The 19350-nt window shown below is 44.3% G+C and overlaps 1 protein-coding gene across 2 annotated transcripts; it reads right to left on the reverse strand.

Annotated features, from left to right (window-relative positions):
- Positions 1 to 2053: 2053 nt before the first annotated feature.
- Positions 2054 to 18223, reverse strand: Ccdc112 (coiled-coil domain containing 112). 2 transcript variants are annotated; one of them, XM_048334221.1, is made up of 10 exons: positions 18054 to 18223; positions 16214 to 16332; positions 14647 to 14768; positions 12590 to 12679; positions 10172 to 10247; positions 9456 to 9846; positions 6137 to 6550; positions 4816 to 4911; positions 2786 to 2904; positions 2054 to 2603 (listed from the first exon to the last, which is right to left on the reverse strand). In XM_048334221.1, exons 1-10 carry the CDS (start codon positions 18150 to 18152, stop codon positions 2561 to 2563), a joined length of 1569 nt encoding a protein of 522 aa, XP_048190178.1. In that variant the 5' UTR covers positions 18153 to 18223; the 3' UTR covers positions 2054 to 2560. The 2 variants fall into 2 exon arrangements, with proteins under 2 accessions (XP_048190178.1, XP_048190179.1); XM_048334222.1 differs by lacking the exon at positions 2786 to 2904.
- Between the last annotated feature and the right edge of the window lie 1127 nt (positions 18224 to 19350).

A 19350-nucleotide genomic window follows, 5' to 3' on the forward strand; every position in this document is an offset into this window, starting at 1 on the left:
GCCGTAAATGCTCCTTGCGGACACCCGGTGCTTTATAACCCCTCCCCCCCTAATGCACGTGGTAAGCCAGTTCAAGAAATGTTTCTTTGCTGAGCCCTGGTGTCCCCGCCTGTAATCCCTGCTGCTCAGGAGGCCGAGATTCAAGGGACCCAGTTTGAAGGCAGCCTTGGAAGTCCTCGAGACTCCCGCTCCAAATAATCAGACCCACAGTAGGGTCTTGAAAACGTGTTTCTATACTTGTGTGTTTCTTGGGATTGTGTGTCCTGTGGGCTGGTGAGGTAATATTCAACAATCCCAGGCAGTTTAAATGAGGTGTTTGTTTTTGGGGTTTGTTGTTGTTGTTGTTAGTCGTGGGCTTGAACACTGGGCCTGGGCACCATCCCTGAACCCTTCAGCTCAGGGCCAGCACTCTACCACTTAAGCCACAGCACCTCCGGTTTTCTGGTGGTTCATTGGAGATAAACTGGCTTTGAGCCATGATCTTCAGATCTCAGGCTGAGTAGCTAGGATTACAGGTGTGTGCCACCAATGCCTGGCTTAAATGAGTTTTGATACTAGTCACAACTCACGCATGTGTGCATTTCTTCCTACAGGTGACAGGTGTCTGCATCCCTTCAGATGTGCCTGGTCTAGAGTGTTCAGTTACCACAGCTGAGATCTCTCCCACACACTCTCAAGAGTGAAGGTGGAGTCTGTCACATTCCACTGAAATATGGGTCTTGATTAACTTTTTGCCCAGATTGGCCTCAAATGATAATTCTCCCCATCTCTGCCAACCAAATTATTGGCATGACAACATGGCACCTGGCAAAATGAAGGGTTGTTTTCAGGAAAACTTCCTTTTATTGCAAATGGAAACAGAGCTGAGTGGTGGAGCTTGGTTTGTCATACCCAAGCCAAGGCTCTGCATTCAGTCCAACCCCCAGCACCTGTGAAACCCTCCAAAGAAACACACTGCATAACAAACAGAACACTTAGCTGAGACACACAACACTGCAAAGTGACTTCATGTGCAACACAAAGCATCATGTAAAAAAGAAACAGCTTTTCAGTATCTTATAGCTGCTCACGTCTGTTGTTAAATCCCCTTACGTATCTACAGCTTCAAATCATTTTAAACAGTAATGGAAAACAAAATCAGCATTTCCAACCAATCTTCTGAATCAATTTTCTCATTCTGCTCCAATAATTGTACAGTTAGAATTCAAGTCCTAAACTGTGGACTCTGCATATTGTTACATAAGGAAAAGTTTGACTCATTTAGCCATTATGTATCAAAGTATAATTAATGATATTCTAAATTTGTAAGAAATAAGTTTCTTGTATTTCTATGTATATGATACTTTCAAATAAATACCTAAGATTTTTATAATATGAAAAGATAAGTTAGGTAAAATTGTGTTTTCATGTATGAAAAGGTTGCAGACTTTAAATTTTACTCTCTTGACCAACTATGTTTGTCTTGGAATTAGAAAAGATTTTTGGATACCACCAAGAAAAGTCGTCATTCTGCAGCTAGCTTATATCATGATGTTTCAGAGCAAAATTTTTTCCTATTTGACCAGGCACCAGTGGCTCATGATTGTAATCCCACTTACTCAGGAGGTGGAGATCTGAGGTGAGGTTCAAAGCCAGCCTGGGCAGCAAAGTCCATGAGACTCCTTATCTCCAATAAGTCACAAAAAAAAGCCAGAAGTGGCATTATGGCTCAAGTAGTAGTTTTAGCAAGAGGAGTACTGGGACAGCACCAAGGCCCAGAGTTCAAGACCCAGGACCAGCAAAAAAGGAAAGAAAACTGGCACAGGAGCTGTGGCTTAAAGTGGTAGAGTGCTAGCCTTGAGCAAAAAAGCTCAGGGACAGTGAGTTCAAGCCCCACCACCAACAACAAAATTCCTATTTGGGGGTAAACAGAAGCACAAAGGAAAACTGCATTAGCCTGAAATATGAAAGACACAAAATTTTATAAATTTGTCCAGAAAGGCAGAAGAGATGTTTGGGATAGTTGAAAGACCACAAGGATGATGTCAGTCATACAATTAATAAGGCATAGGAGGTGAGAGGTATCTTGTTTTAATAAATACCTATAGAAAACAAAACATGCTTCAAACAAAGTATTTTCTACACAAAAATGTAATCACTGACAAAGTGCCCATTTGTTAAAAGTAGAAAAAGTATTAAATCAATTCCTAACACTTAAAAAAAAGACACTTCACTTTTGCTTTTGTTACTCACGCTAACTTACTTCCAAGTTATAAAACTTACAAAAATTTGGCTTAAAAAAATCTCTTGTGATTATCTCAAGTTATTTTGCAATGCCATGAAAAGAACCCCAAATCTCTGAAATGTTTTGAGTAGTTAAATGGAATAGTGTAACACAAATGTATTTAAGTAACTTTGACATTAACAAGAGGCCAATGCATACTTTAAGTACTCCTCAGTAGAAACAGGAAATGGTGAGAGCACAGCCCTGACTCACGCGTGCAGAATCACCAACCTGACCTGGCTGGCGGTGTGTAACTCAACACACTGCTACCTTCTGCAGACAGTGATTCTTATTGGCTCAGGTGGTTCCCTTTATTCCTTGTCTCCAAGTTGGAATTGCCCTAGTGAGAAGAAACAACAGCAATTACAAATATGCAGAAAAATAAAAACAAGAAATCCCTATCTGATTCAACTGTAACTACAGAGATATTTGCCTTTATCACCTCACTGCTGTACAGCATCAGTGCTCTGTGCACTTGGAAATGCCCGTGCAGTGCATACATTTCCTTCTAATGCCTTTTACCTATGTGGGATATGCAGAAGTGGCCCGGAGCCTGTTGGTCCTATATTTTTGGTTCGTTCTTCCCAGCCTTTAGTAGCTTTGTAAAGCCTGGAGGGATCTCTGCTGACATTATTTTCAACCTGTAATCAGAAGTAAAGTAGTGCTAGTTAACTTTCAGGAAAGAAATTTGTATTACATGGGTAAGATCTGAAACAGCAGTTTTGGAAAACATACTTGTTATCACCTAAAGAGTGACGCGTTCATCATCAACTTTGACTTGTGCTCATGGAGCTGAAATAAAGTTTGGACTGTGTCCATTTATCAATAAATTATGAGTTTACTTTTCTACTATTCTATTTTGGGAAAGAACACAGCTAGGCATAATAGTGATACAACTGCACAACAGATGAATGATGAAAAACTATCACTCAGCATCTACTTGACCTTTAATGGCTCCAAAACCCTCTGTTCTGAATATACTAGCGAGACTCCGTAATGTTCACCGCTGCCAGAGGCACAAAACACAGCACATATAGAAAGAATGACATGTAGGAAGGGAGAAATAATTCAGGGAGGAAGGAAAGGTGCTTACTCATGTACAGAGGTGGAATTCAAACAATAGCTGCTTAAAAAGGACTACTTATTCTAATATGTCAACAAATATGAAATGTAAGGTCGACAGAGATGAGATACAGTTAGCTGAGCACCCCCGTGGCTTACACCTGTAATCCTAGCTATTTGGGAGGCTGAAATCAGAGGGCTCAAAGTTGGGATGCCACCTTGTGCAGAAAAGTTCAGGCCCTCTCTCCACTGAAGGTAGTGGCAGTATCCTCTGCCTGTCATCCCAGCTCATGTGAGAGGCTGAGGTGAGGAGGATAGCAGTGCTAGGCCATCTCCCAGAATGAGGAGTAGAGCACAGTGACGTTCACCTGCCGCTCCAGCTATGCCATGTGAGGCCCGAAGTACAGACTGCAGCTGAGGTGGAACAGAAAATAAAACCCTATCCTAAAAATAACCAGTGACGAACAGGGCAAGAGGTGTGACTCCGGAGTTCAAACTCTAGTCATGTCGAAAAAAAAAAAAAAAGATGGCTGGAAGGTGGCTTGGTGGTAGAGTGCTTGCCTAACATGCATGAAGCCCTGGGTTTAATTCCTCAGTACCACATACACAGAAAAAGCCGGAAGTGGCACTGTGGCTCAAGTGGTAGAGTGTTAGCCTTGAGCAAAAATAAGCTCAGGCACAGTGCCCAGGCCCGGAGTTCAAGCCCCAGGACTGGCAAAAAAAAAAAAAAAAAAAAAAAAAAGAAATAAAAAAAAGAAAAATAACAAAATAACAACAAAGGAAGGAAAAATAGATTTGGCTAGATGGCTCATGTCTGTCATCCTAGCTAGTCAGGAGGCTGAGATTTGAGGATCATAGTTCAAAGCCAGAATCGGCAGAAAAGTCTACAAGATTTTACCTCCAAATAACCAGCAAAAAAACTAGATTGGAGGTATGGCTCCAGTGGTCGCCAGCCAGACATGAGCAAAAGAAGCAAGTGAGAGCTTGATAACCAAGTCCAAGCCCAGACACTAGGAAGAACAAAAAATTTAATATCAACATCCTGACAGTTCAAAGAAGTAGGATAATGATCAGGAGATGGGCGAGGTGGATTGACAATAGATATTAAGTCATGTAGTAAGACGTTCTGTTTGGGAGTGCCCAACAGAAGAGACAACAATTATAGGCATGCTGTGTATTTCACAAAGCTAGAAAGAAGGCATTTGAGTGTTGTAGTCAAAGAGATAATCTATGATTGAGGAGATATTTTATTCTGATTGAAACATTACACCATTATGCATATATTGAAATCTCACATCAGGCTATTAATATACCTAGTTTTATGTTTTTATGAATCAGCTAACAAAAAATAAAGCTGGATATTGTGGTATATGCCTGTAATCCAGGCAGTCAGGAGGCTGACAGACTGGAGGATCTAGAGTTGAAGGCCACTTTGGACTACATGGCAAGACCCTGTCTCAAAAGTACCCTGGAACCTTAGTACTGAGTACCTTTTCTTTTAATTTGGTCAGTCTTCTTTGTTTTTCTGCCTTTTCATCTTCCTTTGCTTGTCTATCTAGAATTTTCAATTCAAGTTTGTGTAAATCCTAAAAACATACCAACAGAAAAAGAAGAAAACAGCATTAGGATTTTCTTCAACGTTAGTTGTTTGCAAGTACAATTAAATTAACTGAAGTACTATGGACATCCTTCTGTGTACATTCCCCTCCACATCCCTCCGGCACTGTTCTGAGCTGTCATTTGTCTTGCTCACAGGCTCAGTCTCCAACATCTACTAGGTAGGTGAGGCCCACTAATCAATACAAACACATCTCGCTGTAGATCAGTCACTTTATGCTCCGCTTCCGGGAGAGTGAGGGAGCCATAGGATCTGTTATTCATTCCGTAAAATTTTTATATAGAAATTCAAAGAAAGCTGGTGGCTCACACCTGTCATCCTAGATAATCGGGGAGGTTGAGATCTGAGAATCCTAGTTAGAAGCCAGCCTGGGCAGGAAAGTTCGTGAGGACTCTTACAACGGAAAAAGCCAGCAGCAGCATTGTGGCTCAAGTGGGAGAGTGCTAGCCTTGAGCACCAAAGCTCAGGGGCAGTGCCCAGACCCTGAATTCAAACCTCAGGACCAGCACCAAAAGAAAAAAGCCTCAAAGAAATGAATCGCTATTTCCACTAGGAATGTAATTTTGGCTCTCCCTCCGTTTGTGACTTGATGGTGTTGCTGCCAGGACAAGCTCCTCTTCCTTTCTTCTCCATCAAGCATCCCTTCCATACCAAGCACTGGGCCTTACCTTCTATGACATCTCCTCACTACATGTCTCCCAGCAGATTATAACCCACTAGGAGTGGGGAACGAAGCCTACTCATGTGAGCATTGTGATGCTACATAGAGGATGCACTTGATTAACTTTTCTGTTATTCCATGCCGGTACTAGGGCTTGAACTAAGGGCCCAGGAACTCTCCTTTAGCTCTTCACTCAAGTCGGGTGCTCTACCACCTGAGTCACAGATCCACTTCTGGCTTTTTGCTGGCTAACTGAAGATAAGAGAGTCTCAATGACTTCCCTGTCTGGGTTGGCTTTGAACCAGGATCCTCAGATCTCAGGCTCCTGAGAGGCTAGGTTTATGGCATAGGCCACTGGTGCCCAGCTCAATTCACTTTTGCTGAACAGAATCTGTAAGTAATGCCTGTGTGTATGGCATATAAAGATCACTCAGGAGCCTGGGAGCTTGTTTTATGTGGTAGGTAGAGCTGCTGTCTCCCAAACCTGAGGCCCCGAGTTGAACTCCTACCACCAGAAAATACATTTACTCACTCTTTCTTGAAACCTGGAAATTTCCTCAACAGCAATTTTCCTTTTCTCTGCCTTTTCTGCTTTCTCCCTTGTCTCCCTTTCAAGCCGTAAAAACTCTTCCTGCTCTTTCTTCTGCTGGGTGTAACTTTCCAGCAGGAGTTTGAGCTTGAGCTGGCGCTGGCGTGCTTTCTGCTGCCGCCTCTCCTCCTCCTCCTCCTCTTTCAGCTGGGAAGCAGACTTCATTGACATCTCCAGGCTCTTCTGTCTTCTCCAAGCTTCAATTGCCATTTTCTGTCTCTTTCTTTGATCTTCTTTATGCTTCTCATTAGCTTCTGGTTTATTATGAGCCAGCATAGGCACAGTGTCTGATTTTTCTTTTGACTTGAGGAGTACTTCCTTTTTTTGCTGTTTTTTAGTTTTCCAATTCTGAATAGACTAAATTTTTTTTAAAAGAGAGAAATGTTTTTAAATAACCTTTAGTTAAGATACAACCTCAAGTCCATTATTTCTAGAGAGAATATTGATTACTGGATTCTCGGTGCTCTGCTTTCTGTTTTGTTTTGAACCAATACATCTGTTTTCCTGTTTTTCACTGTAAAAAAATCACTACACCCAGTGGGCACTGGTGGCTCACACCTATAATCCTAGCTAATCAAGAGGCAAAGATCTAAGGATAGCAGTTCAAAGCCAGCTTGGGCAGGAAACTCTATGAGACTCTTACCTCTGATTAACTATCAAAAAAAAAAAATTGGGGGCTGGGGATATGGCCTAGTGGCAAGAGTGCTTGCCTCGTATACATGAGGCCCTGGGTTCAATTCTCCAGCACCACATATACAGAGAGGGCCAGAGGTGGTGCTGTGGCTCAAGTGGTAGAGAGCTAGCCTTGAGCAAAAAGAAGCCAGGGACAGTGCTCAGGCCCTGAGTCCAAGCCCCAGGACTGACCAAAAAAAGAAAAAAAAATTGGGGGTAGAGTTGTGGCTCAAGTTAGTAGAGTGCTAGCCTTGAGCATAAAAGCTCAGGGACAGCACCCAGGGCCTAAGTTCAAGGCCCAAGACTGGCAGAGAAAAAAAAAATCACTACAACCTTAAAAGCCATGAAGAATGGGATATCCTCTTGGCTTTCCTCCTTTCCTCTCAGTCCTCGGGCTCTCAAGGCCACAGTGCCATGAGTATCTCTTCCTCCAAGTCTGTGAGCAGCTTTCTTTCCTCTCCTCTCGTTGCCTTCAACTTCCCTTCCTATGCTGAGAGAACCTGCTAGATGGTCTTTCGCTGGTATCAGGAGAGGAATTAGAGGTAGAGTGGTCAAGAGCATGACCCCTGAAGCCAGACTACATGAAACCAAAGCCTGGCATGCGGCTTACTAGGTTTGGCCTTCTTCATGTTCATCTCCAAAGGGCCTGGCATGCAGGGTTCAGGAGTGCTAAAAAAAAAAAAAAAAAAAAAAAAAAAAGCCAGGGGCTGGGAATGTGGCCTAGTGGTAGAGTTCTTGCCTGGCATGCATGAAGCCCTGGGTTTGATTCTCAGCACCACATATATAGAAAAAGCCAGCAGTGGTGCTGTGGCTCAAGTGGTAGAGTGCTAGCCTTGAGTAAAAAGAAGCCAGGGACAGTGCTCAGGCCCTGAGTTCAAGCCCCAAGACTGGCAAAAAAAAAAAAAAAAAAAAGAGCCAGGCAACGCCTGTCATCCTAGTAACTTGGGAGACAGATCTGAGGATCACCGTTTAAAGCCAACCTGGGCAGGAAAGTCCATCAGACTTTTATCCCCAATAAACTACCAAAAAGCCAGAAGTGGAGCTGTGGCTCAAGTGGTAGAGCACTAGTCTAGAGTGGAAAAAGCTAAAGGAGAATACCCCAGCCCTGAGTTCAAGCCCCAGTACCCATACACAAAAAGATAAAGCTAATGCCCTATGCATGGGTATGTAAAGAGGCTTTCAAATTCTACCAGCCTTCTCTAGGATATATTTATACTGCATAACTTCCTCCCAAGTAAAGAAACTTTCTCTTTCCTTCCTTCCGCCCTTCCTCCCCCTCCCTTCCTTAAAGAACATATATCCATAGGTTATTAATTCATACTAAATGCCATCTAATTCAGTGCTGCTCAAATTCTGGACCTCAAAAATATTAGGAATTCATGTCACAATGAATCAATGCATTTCCTTCAATGAGAAAATTTTCTATTAAAAAGTCAACTGAGGGGCTGGGGATATGGCCTAGTGGCAAGAGTGCCTGCCTCATATACATGAGGCCCTGGGTTCGATTCCCCAGCACCACATATACAGAAAATGGCCAGAAGTGGCGCTGTGGCTCAAGTGGCAGAGTGCTAGCCTTGAGCACAAAGAAGCCAGGGACAGTGCTCAGGCAAAGCCCCAGGACTGGCCAAAAAAAAAAAAAAAAAGTCAACTGAATGGCACAGAGTGCTTCCTGGGTAGCTGCTTCTCAAGCGATCACCTCATTATACACCAGTATAAGTTTGCAGACTGGACATCTAGTCTGTGGATCAAGTTTGAGCAGCTCTGTTTTTAGATGCGGTATGACGTAGGCACAACGCCGCATATCACTAAAATTGCCTAAAACAAGTGTCTGTGGATGCTAGACTCCCTGCTTCTGTTTGGGTGGGCAGATGTCTGTAGAGGTGGGGGTGGAGAGGAATAGAAAGAATGAGACACACAAGGGCATGTACAAAATCCATGCACATCTAGGCAGAATGTGAGGGACAGAAGTGGTAAGCTCCCCTTGGCATCTTAGGTTCTGTAAATTCAAACTTGGCTTCTTGAGCCTTGACCCAATCCCTCTCCCCTACACAGCCTCCCTCCATCAACACTGCACTGCCCCGGCCTTCACCTCAGCCCTGTGCTCAACAGCTGTCAGCAAGAGCAACAGCTGGAAAGGGAGAATGCGTGCTTCAATACAAGGATCTCTCTTTTCCTGCAGCAGGAGTGCTCAATGGCAGCTTCTAACAAGTAACACAAGTCATGAAATTTAAGTTCAAAAACTCAAAGAGGCCTGTAACAGTCCAGTGTTTTGTCCTATGGCCTCTTAATTTTTCCTTTCCTATAGAACAGCACAGTTCTGGCTGGTAAAGCAGACTTGTTCCAAAAGTATGAGCAAATCTAAGCTTGGAAGCAGACTATGGTTTTGCTCACAGGCTGGTATTCTGTGTCCTGTTGTGTGATTCATGGGCCAGAAACACTGGGTGTGGGGAAATTGCAGGACAATTCTGCTTGTCATTGCCTAGGGGTGAAACGACCACACGTGCACTTGGTCAGGTGGTTGTTCTGAATGTAGCACCCTCCCACAACATAGAAACACACAATGACAGACACCCTTTATACTTATTGTCACCTTTTTCTTCTTTTCTTCCAGCGCCAGGAACTTTTGGTACCACTGCTCATGCTGCTCCACCTCACCCTGCGTCCTTCCGGGAAGATGCTGCAGAGCCTCCCGCGTGAAGGCGGGCTTCCCTTTATGCTTGTTCCGGATCCTCAGGAAGTGCTGGTGATCATATTCATCCCAGCCCCCTTGACGCCCTCCTGTCTGCTGCAGGAACTTTTCAAACTCCACCACTTCCACTGGAAGAGTATTTGCTGCCACTCTGTCTACTGGAACTTTGCTTGAGATCTCTCGGAAAGCTTTCTCTGTTTCTGAATTCCCCAAAGCCCAGGAGTCAATTTTTCGTGAGATGGCACTCAGCTCATTATTAGTTGTTCTCTCTTCCTTAATAAGCTTTTCGTATCTGCAACAAAGGCAAATGAAGCTTGAGGAAGAAGACACAGCCGGTCCACATTAACCCTTCATTCCCCTCACACTGAACTATCCGGGCCCCTCCAGCTGAAAAACACCAACACAAATCTGAGTCTTCAAAACAGGCCTGCTCCCTCGAGAATACAAACAGCCTTCACAGATTCTTATTGTACCCAAATATGTCACTGTATAGCTGTCTAAGATGACAGTTGCCATCTTGCATTTATGTGAGAGACTCATAATACACAAGAACTTAATGGTAAATCGTTAAAAGTCAGAAGGCCAGTGGTTTTATATGAAAATGAGATTAAACATACATCAGCCTTTGCTCTTCTTTAAAAGTATTAATTGCATTTTCAATTTCTTCCATCATCTCTCTGAGCTTTTCAACAACTGTAAAAACAAACAGAAAGCCCATGGGAAAATGGTTATTTTCTTGTCATATTTCAATACGGCCAAGTTAAAGTTGAGGAGAAAAAAAAAGTCACCCTAATTCAAAAACATTTCTTAACCTAAGGAATTAAGAAAATTCTGTTCAAAAGCAAATTTTTATTGCAGTTTTTTCTCATTACAAATTTTATCCTATGCATCCATATCAGTCAATGTTATGATTAATATTTTTTAATAAAAAAAGTATTTCCTACTTAACCTGCAGTTTCTATTAGACAAGATGTTGTGGTTAACTTTCCTCATAAATATATCCAACTCACCTCTTGGAAGGGCCTTTCCCATGTACTTGTTTTTGTTGCCACTCTTTTTTGCCAGTCCTGGGCCTTGGACTCAGGGCCTGAGCACTGTCCCTGGCTTCTTTTTGCTCTAGGCTAGCACTCTACCACTTGGGCCACAGCGCCACTTGTAGCTTTCTTCTGTTTATGTGGTGCTTAGGAATCAAACCCAGGGCTTCATGCATGCTAGGCAAGCACTCTACTGCTAAGCCACATTCCCAGCCCCAGATCTCAGCCTCTTGAATAGCTGGGATTACAGAGGTGAACCACTGGTGCCTGGCTCCCACATACTTTTAATCACTTCCAACATGACAGGCAGAAATTCATCATGATGGACCTAATTGCTATTTCTGTGGCCATCAGTAAGCCTGAGCATTTTTCTTATGTGTTTTCTATCTCCTTTGATCCACTGTACATCACATCAGTCTTAGCCAATTTCTCTATTAGATTGTTTATCTTGGTTGTTCTAATTTGTAAACATTCTATATATTTTTTAGCTTTCTCTTTTTTTGATCTGAGATTGGATTCAAACTCGGTACCTGATGCTTCTGCTCACCGGCTAACGTTCTAACAACTGAGCCATACTTCCAACCCTTATTTTAGCTCTTAAATTACATAAATATCACTAATGCTTTTCTAACTTGTCTTTCAACTCTGCTTACGGGGTTGTGTGTATTTATGTGTGTGTGTGACTTATATATATTATTCCACGCTTTCTTCTGGCTTTTAGTTGGGCATTTAAGTTGGTGAATCCAAACCACAGGACTCCAGCCTCCATTCCTAGCACTTTGGGACTCGCTGCTCCAGTGCAGCTTACTTCATCTCCTAGGATGCCTTAAGAGCTAAAGAAACAACAGCTCCGAGAGCCAAGCAATGAGCCTGAAGCCCTATAACTATTAAACAATACTTACAGCTAACATTCTGGCATTCCAGTCCGCGTGTTGGGAGCAACTCATTGCTTTGAACTTCATGTGCTAAAGCTGCTATCAGCAAGGAGATGGGGAGCCCATTTTGCCTTTTTTCCTAACCCAGCTTTGTCCGGATACAATCGAACCTTTTCTTACCATTTGAAATGCCTCTTAAAGGTAGTTATTTCAAAAGTCAAGTAATGGAAAAGTACTGGGCTTAGAAATCGGCAGGGGTGGGGGATCAGTCTTTTTTTCGTCCTTTTTTTGTTTTTTTCCTTTTTGTGTGCTAGACCCAGGGCCTAGACTCAGGGTCTGGCACTTTCCCTGAGGTTTTTTGCTCAAGGTTGGCACTTTACTACTTGAGCCACATCTCCATTTCTGGAATTTTGATGGTTAATTGGAGATAAGAATCTCATACACTTTCCTGACTGCTCTGGCTTCAAACTGTGATCCTCAGATCTCAGCCACATGAGCACCTAGGATTACAGGCATGAGCCACTGGCACTTAGCCTCTTTTTTCCTTTCAACTAGCTGAATCTGAACCTTTCTCTGTGCCTCAGACTTTCTATCTTTTAATCAGAACTAGTTTCTTTCTGCCTGCCTGGCTGCCTGCCTTCCTCCCTCCCCTGGGGTTTGAACTCAGGGCTTTGTATTTGTTCAGCTTGCTTACTTGCTTGGCTGAAGCTCTACCACTTGAACAAAAACCCCCAACCTGGCTTCTGGCTGGTTATTCTCAAAATGGAATATTGTAGACCCTTCTGCCTGAGATGGCTTTAAATCATGTCCCTCTGGGTTTTGGCCTCATGAATAGCTATGGTTTACACCTGAACCACTGGCACTGGCCTTCTGTCTTATACTTCTGAAAGATTTGATAGCATGTGAAAGTTAAAATTAAAAAAACAACAACAAACTTTAGAAATTACAGGTAATACAATTGTCCATACTTCCTTACTAACCCCCAATCAGGGTTTTATTTCATTAAAGCCAAGTTTTCTTTTTTTTTTTTTTTTAGACATATATCTTCTTAGAAAAGCACATTTTCTCAGTGAGTAGTCAGAAATAGCAGTATGTGAGAAAGATGCCAACGTTTCAGTTCACTTACAATCAGGGGTGGGCTTCACATCTTGTAACTGATGCTGAAGTTTCTTAACATTGTTGTGTATTTTGGCTAATTGTTGCTGGATTTTTGCTCCTGTAAGGAAGAAATATATGCCTTTAAGCGATTCTGTGACAAGTGTGGTGACAGCTGGGGCTGTACCCAGAGGATTCCAGTCACTGAGGAAAGGGAACACAAGGGTAGCCAAGACAGTGTTCGCACACTTGGCCTTATCTAAGATAAAGCACCTCTCAATTCCCTCACTATTTGAAAGGACCTTGGGTCTTCCTCTGTGAAGACTGAGTTATCGGAAACCATTTTAAATGCTTGGTCAGTAATTTGAAGCTCATCATCCTTTGTTCTTTAAAAGCCTTTTTGTTTGTAATTTGTTATAATGAATGGAACTAGAACTTAGCTCTACTGTAGACATATGTGAACCGTATAACCAGCAACTGGATTAATACTGACACACCTTCTATTGCAGGGAACTTAGTCTGAACATATCCTCTAGGATGGCAAATGAAATCATGGTCAAGACCCCAGGAGGTGTCTCAGGAGCCACACTAGTGTATCTGGCACAGGTGCCAAACCCAACTAAGGACTGGCCTGAAGAAAAATGCAAGGTCTAGAGGAAAAGCCTCACAGACAGGGTCTCCAGGCAGTCGCACATGGTCTTTACCAGCAGGAAGACTTCGCCATGTTTTTTCTTTTAAATGAATCGTTTTTAACATTTCTTTAAAGTAGTGGGTATAGGTCATTAGTAGTCACATTCATACGTAAATATCTACAGAGCAGCAATATTATTTTATATTGTTAGGTACTTTATGCACCCTCTCTTTTTTCTTTCTCTTTTGGCATCTTTTCACAAATGAGCCCTAAGCACCTTAGCAGCTCAATCCAAAATCTTTTTTTTTTTGTGGCACTAAGGATCAAATCCAGGCCCTTGTGCACGGGAGGCAAGCGCCATACACTGAGCTACGCTCCAGCCTGAGCCATGGGAACACCCACAATCAGCCTCCAAAGAAACATCCAAGGCTCAGGCTCGATTACTCTTTAAACATGACAACCCAGGAATTCCATAAAGGAAAAATTTCATTCCCTCCTTGCTCAAACACAGGTGTGGTTACTGAAGGGAAATAGGTGATCAAAGTCGCCTTTGCAAAGGGGGAATGAAGTGGCCTCCTACGAGTCACCAACCACCAGTTTTGCTTCTCTTCAAAAGAAATGCATGAACATGAGACCAGCAATGTCTCCATTTTCCTGGTAATTAAAGCGTAGGGTGACCCGGAATGTGGCATTCATATGAGGGTCCTGGTTATCACACCAGGCCAGGGAGAATGTTGAGTGCCACTGCCAACAAAAGGGGACTTTTAAAAACAGTATGCTCTTGCATTGTGAAAGAATTACTAGAAATTTCTATGAACTGGTGATAAGAGAGTACCACATACAGTGCGATCTCCATGGTAGTAGATAGTAGGTGAGTATATTACAAAGCTTAATTGTCTGAGGACCATTACCTCTCCTGGAAGCAATGCCAAGTAGTTCCAGTATTATATAGATTCCCCAGCATGCAGAATTGAAGTCTACAAGGTACCACCACTGAGAGTGACTCCCACTTCACAAACACAGGGCACATTCCCTGTGCCAGCGATGGCACTTTCTGTGTGCCCCAGCAGGTGCACAGGAAAACTCTCCTGGAGCAGAAACACAGGCTCGAGGGAACCACATGACCTGTCACTTCATACAACTCCTAAGTACACATATAACTCCTAAGTAGACATTCTGACCTGCATTGCTTAAGGAAGCCAGAACTCAGTCACCAAGGCCAATGCCATGAGCTAAGGTCAGACAGCCCAGGAAACAAGCCAAATGTGTAAGAGATTCTCTCTTTCTTATTAAATTGGAATATATTTACAAACCAATCCAATAAAAGTGACTAGTGACCTGAAAGATAAATGTAACACCAACCAAAGTACTTAACAGAAAACACAGCATAGACAGACAGGCTGGAAAGGACGGCCTTTCATCATCAACTGCTTTTGTTCATCACAAACTCTACTTACTTTCTGTTTTCCTGCTGTTAATCAATTTGTTTTCTAATTCTTCCAGCATATTATGCTCAGTTCTGAAGTCACTCTTTTGGTTGTAGAGATGATTGTGCTTATCTTTTTCTATGACAATAACTCTTCGAGAAAAGAAATAAATGATTCAGATTAGCTCATGAGTTTACTTATTTCATTGTGTGTGTGTGTGTGTGTGTGTGTGCGCGCGTACCAGTACTAGGGCCTAAACTCAGGGCCTGGGTTCTGTCCCTTAGGTTTTTTTTTTTTTTTTTTTTTTTTTGGCCAGTCCTGGGCCTTGGACTCAGGGCCTGAGCACCTTCCCTGGCTTCTTCCCGCTCAAGGCTAGCACTCTGCCACCTGAGCCACAGCGCCCCTTCTGGCCGTTTTCCATATATGTGGTGCTGGGAAATCCAACCGAGAGCTTCATGTGTAGGAGGCAAGTGCTCTTGCCACTAGGCCATATTCCCAGCCCTGTCCCTTAGCTTTTTTCACTCAACCCTAGGGCTCTACTACTTGAGCCACAACTCCACTATTGGCTTTTTGCTGGTTAATTGGAAATAAGAGTCTCTTGGGCTTTTTGACCAGCTGGCTTTGAAATTCAATCTTCATATCCCAGCTTCCTGAGTAGCTAGGATTATAGGCATGAGCCCCTGGCACTTGGCTGATTCAAATATATTTATTTAAAATATGAAGATGCTAATAGTAATCAGAACTTTATATTCAGATCAATTCACTTACAAAGTAAGAAAATAATGACTTTGGCCAGGAGCAGTTGGCTCATTCCTGTAATCCTAGCCACTCAGGAAGCTGAGATCTGAAGATCACAGTTCGAAGCCAATCTGGGCAAGAAAGTCCATGAGACTCATATCTCCAATTAACCACCAGAAAACTGGAAGTGGCACTGTGGCTCAAAGTGGAAAAGCACTAGCCTTGAAGTAAAGAGCTCAGGAACAGCACCCAGGCCCAGAGTTCAAGCCCCATGACAAAAAAAAAAAAAAAAAAGAATGACTGATTAACGAAGTTCGGGAGTCAAAATAAAGAGGAGAGAGTTAAGTTCAACGAATATCAACTGTAATTTGAACTGTTATGTGACTAATAAAATGTTAAAATATGTACAGCACAGCTATAAAATGAAAAATGTAGTCTGTTGATACACAAAATGTAAAGAAATAGCTATTGTATTGTTCCTGGAATATACTACTTCAATATGGTAAAATACACTATATTAGTCTATTATAAAGTGTTAATATTTTATTTTTTATTTTTTCAGTTGTGAGGCCTGAATTCAGAGCCTGGGTATGGGCCTGTGCCAGTGATCCTATGCTCAAGGCTAGCACTCTACCACTTAGAGCCACAGCTCCATTTCTGGTTTTCTAGAGGTTAATTGGAGATAAAGAGTCTCACAGCCTTTCCTGCCTAACTGGCTACAACCGTGATCTGCAGATCTCAGCCCAAATTTCTGTGGCTATATTTGATAGGACACTTCTAATCATGTGGGAGTAGATAAGACTCTGTTGGATTAATTTAATGTTGTCCATTTACAAATTACTAGTAATGTTGCACTTACTGATTTTTTAACTTTTCTGCTGTGCGTAGGAATTCTGCTTTCTTCATGCGACTAACTTTCTGCTTCCAGTTCTGCAGCTGAGGCCGAATTCCACCCAAGGCACCCAGACAGCCATCACTCTACACAAAGAAAAAAAACCAAACACATCGGTACCAGTAATAAAAAGATCAATGTGGAATGGTTTTCAGATAAAACATCAATACTAGAGTTTCTCTGGGGATCTCTTTAGAGTCAAACCAATTTTTTAAAAACATACTTTGTGGAAAGATGCTGGTAGCTCAACTCAGTAATCCTTGCTACTCAGGAGGCTGAGATGTGAAGATTGGATTTTGAAGCCTACCCTGCTAAGAAAGCCTCTGAACCTCTTTACTCCTATTAACCACCAAAAAGGAGGGAAGTAGAGCTGTGGCTCAAATTGTAGGTCACCATCCTTGAGCACAAAAGCCTAGTGGTAGCTCCCAGGACCTAAATTCAAGCCTCAGGACCAGTGCATGTGCACGCGCACTCTCTCTCTCTCTCTCTCTCTCTCTCTCTCTCTCTCTCTCTCTCTCTCTCTCTCTCTATATATATATATATATATATATGCTTTGTGGAAAAAGGAGTATCAGTCAGCCTCTCTCACTCTCTCTCTCTCTGGTCCTGCAGCTTGAACTCTGGCTCTGAACTCTGTTCATGAGCTTCTTTTGGTCAAGGTTAGCTCTCTTCCACTTGAGCCACAGTGCCACTTATGGCTTTTTCTGAGTAGTTTATTAGAAATAAGAGTCTATTTGGGCTGGCTTTGAACTGTGATTCTCAGATTTCAGTGTCCTGAGTAGCTAGGATTTCAGGCAAGGGCTGGAATATCTGTTTTAAGATGCTAAACTGATTAAGACACTGTTGTGTCAGGGATTGCTTGGATGTTAGATGTAATTAGCAGCTCCTGTCCTTTCTCAAGAGTGACAGCCCAGTGTCTGGTACTTTGATGACCTGCAATGACCTGTACTAACACCGCCTGCCTTGAATCTTTCAGGGACAATAGTGGATTGCCAGATTTGAGAGAATAAGCAAGAGCGGGAGGCCCTTTGTTCAAGCCCCAGTAACTCGCACGGAAGAGGGTGCGGTCCTAGCTTGTAACAGGGGTTCTTCTGCATGGACTGACCACAGATATTTCCCCAGTGCCTACTATGTGCTGGGCTCCGCTCCGCCGGAAGTGAAGCTGCCTTTACCGTTCATTCATGGGGCAGAGACAGACAACAGGTCCCCTGACACGGAAGTCAGTGCTCCGGAGAAAATAACAGATCCGGGCAGGGTGGGTAGGGCCCCATCTCCAGGGCTGGAGCCACCTGAACAAAAAAGGAAGGACCTGGTCCTTTGTTCACCGCCAGTGGGGGGGCGGGGTTTGTGCTCGCCCCACCTTTATTATTATTGTATTATTATTGCTTACAATAATAACCGCGCGGCCACCCTGCCGTGTGCTAGCGGCTGCCACACGGGGCCAGCTGGGGGTGCCAACATCGCCCTCCCCCCCACTCCGCAAACCCGCACCAGGCCCCGGCACAGCGCAGGCCGCCCGGGCCTGCAACACTCCTCCTCCAACGGCCATCCCAGGACCCCACGGCCTGCGACCCTCGCCCCCCACAGCCGACCCCCGGTCCCTACAACAGACCCCCCGGATCCCCACAGTCGCCCCCCGGAACCCAGGCCTGAGACTCCCGACCCCTACAACAGACCCCCGGATCCCCACAGCCGTTCCCCGGATCCCCACGGCCGCCCCCCGGGCCCCAGGCCTGCCTGCGACGCCCCCCGCCCCCCCCCCTCCACACAGACGCCCCGGGCCTGCGCCCCGCTGGCCCTCGGTCACCTGTGGCGACGACGCCGCTCCCACGCCGGGCCCGGGCGCCGCCCCCGCGCCCGCCGTGGCCGCCGCAGCCGCCACCACCACGGTCGTCAGGGCCGCCATGTTTCCTCACGGAGCAAGGCGATGCAGCCCGGTTTGAGGGTTCGGTTCGGGCCGCGCAACCGCCCGCGTCCGCACACCACACCCGGTGTGCAGGGATGTAGAGCAGGGCCAGCGAGGGCGGGACTGGAGGGGCGGGGCCACGAGGGGGCGGAGACAACGGGGCGGGGGCGGGGCCAAGACAGGGGCGTGGGCAACGAGGGAGGGCCCTGTGTGGGGCGTGGCCGCGAATGGCAGACTGAACGTGAGGGCGTGGCCAAGGCGAGGGGCGTGGCTGTGTGTGGGTGTGAGCGTGGCAGAGCTATTTTACCTATTTAAGATTAAAAACGTAATTTTCTCTCTTATGTCTTTTCTCTTCTGAGTGCATATCAGTCTTTTCCATAAGTTTAAGGACATCTGGATGTTTATTTCCTCATTGGTATTTGGTACCCTTGCCAGATTTGAAGATTTTTGTATCAAGCCAGGCGCTGTCATCCTAGCTACTCAGGAGGCTGAGATCTGAGGATCACGGTTCAAAGCAGGATATTCTGCAAGACTCATTTCCAGTTAACCACCAAAAAGCAGGAAGTGGAAGTGAGGCTGGAGTGGAAAAACATAGCAGGAGAGCAAAGCCCTGAGATCTATTTGTTGTTGTTGTGGGCCTTGAACTCTGGGCCTGGGCACTGTCCTTGAGCTCAATCAGCTCAAGGCTAGCACTCTACCACTGGAGCCACAGTGCCATTCCCGGTTTTCTGGTGGTTAATTGGAAATAAGAGTCTCATGGACTTTTGTGCTGGCTTTGAACTGAGATCCTCAGATCTCCTGAGTAGCTAGGATTACAGGCCTGAGCCACTGGGGCCTGGCTGGACACGTTATTTTTATTTGTACAAAACATCCTCCAAGCTGGTTTGAAGCAAGCTCAGGTGGTAAAGTCTGTGAGACTCTTATCTCCAACTAACTGCCAAAAATGCCAGAAGTGCAGCTATGGCTCAAATGGTAGAGCCTTGTGCAAAGAAGTCTAGGGACAGCATCCAGGCCCTGAGTTCAAGTTCCACCATTGTCCAAAAAAAAAAAAAGATATTCATCAGAGGCCAGTCAAAGACAATGGAGTGTGGAATGGTTGCTGTGAGCTCTAGGTTTAATCATCAGATCAACCTCAGGACATTAAGTCTTCAGTGTGGATAACAGTTTCACAACCACGTTACTGTGTCCCCAAAGAGCA

The sequence above is a fragment of the Perognathus longimembris genome, chromosome 25, assembly GCF_023159225.1.
Source record: "Perognathus longimembris pacificus isolate PPM17 chromosome 25, ASM2315922v1, whole genome shotgun sequence".
In the NCBI taxonomy this organism is placed as follows: Eukaryota; Metazoa; Chordata; class Mammalia; order Rodentia; family Heteromyidae; genus Perognathus; species Perognathus longimembris.

Coding starts and splice junctions, on each gene's coding strand:
- Ccdc112 (XM_048334221.1), bottom strand. CDS start 18,152: ATGGCGGCCCTGACGACCGTGGTGGTGGCGGCTGCGGCGGCCACGGCG. Junction 12,680..14,646: donor TAACAGCAGGAAAACAGAAA/GTAAGTAGAGTT, acceptor TCTTCCTTACAG/GAGCAAAAATCCAGCAACAA. Junction 9,847..10,171: donor AAAGAAGAGCAAAGGCTGAT/GTATGTTTAATC, acceptor CCTTTGTTGCAG/ATACGAAAAGCTTATTAAGG.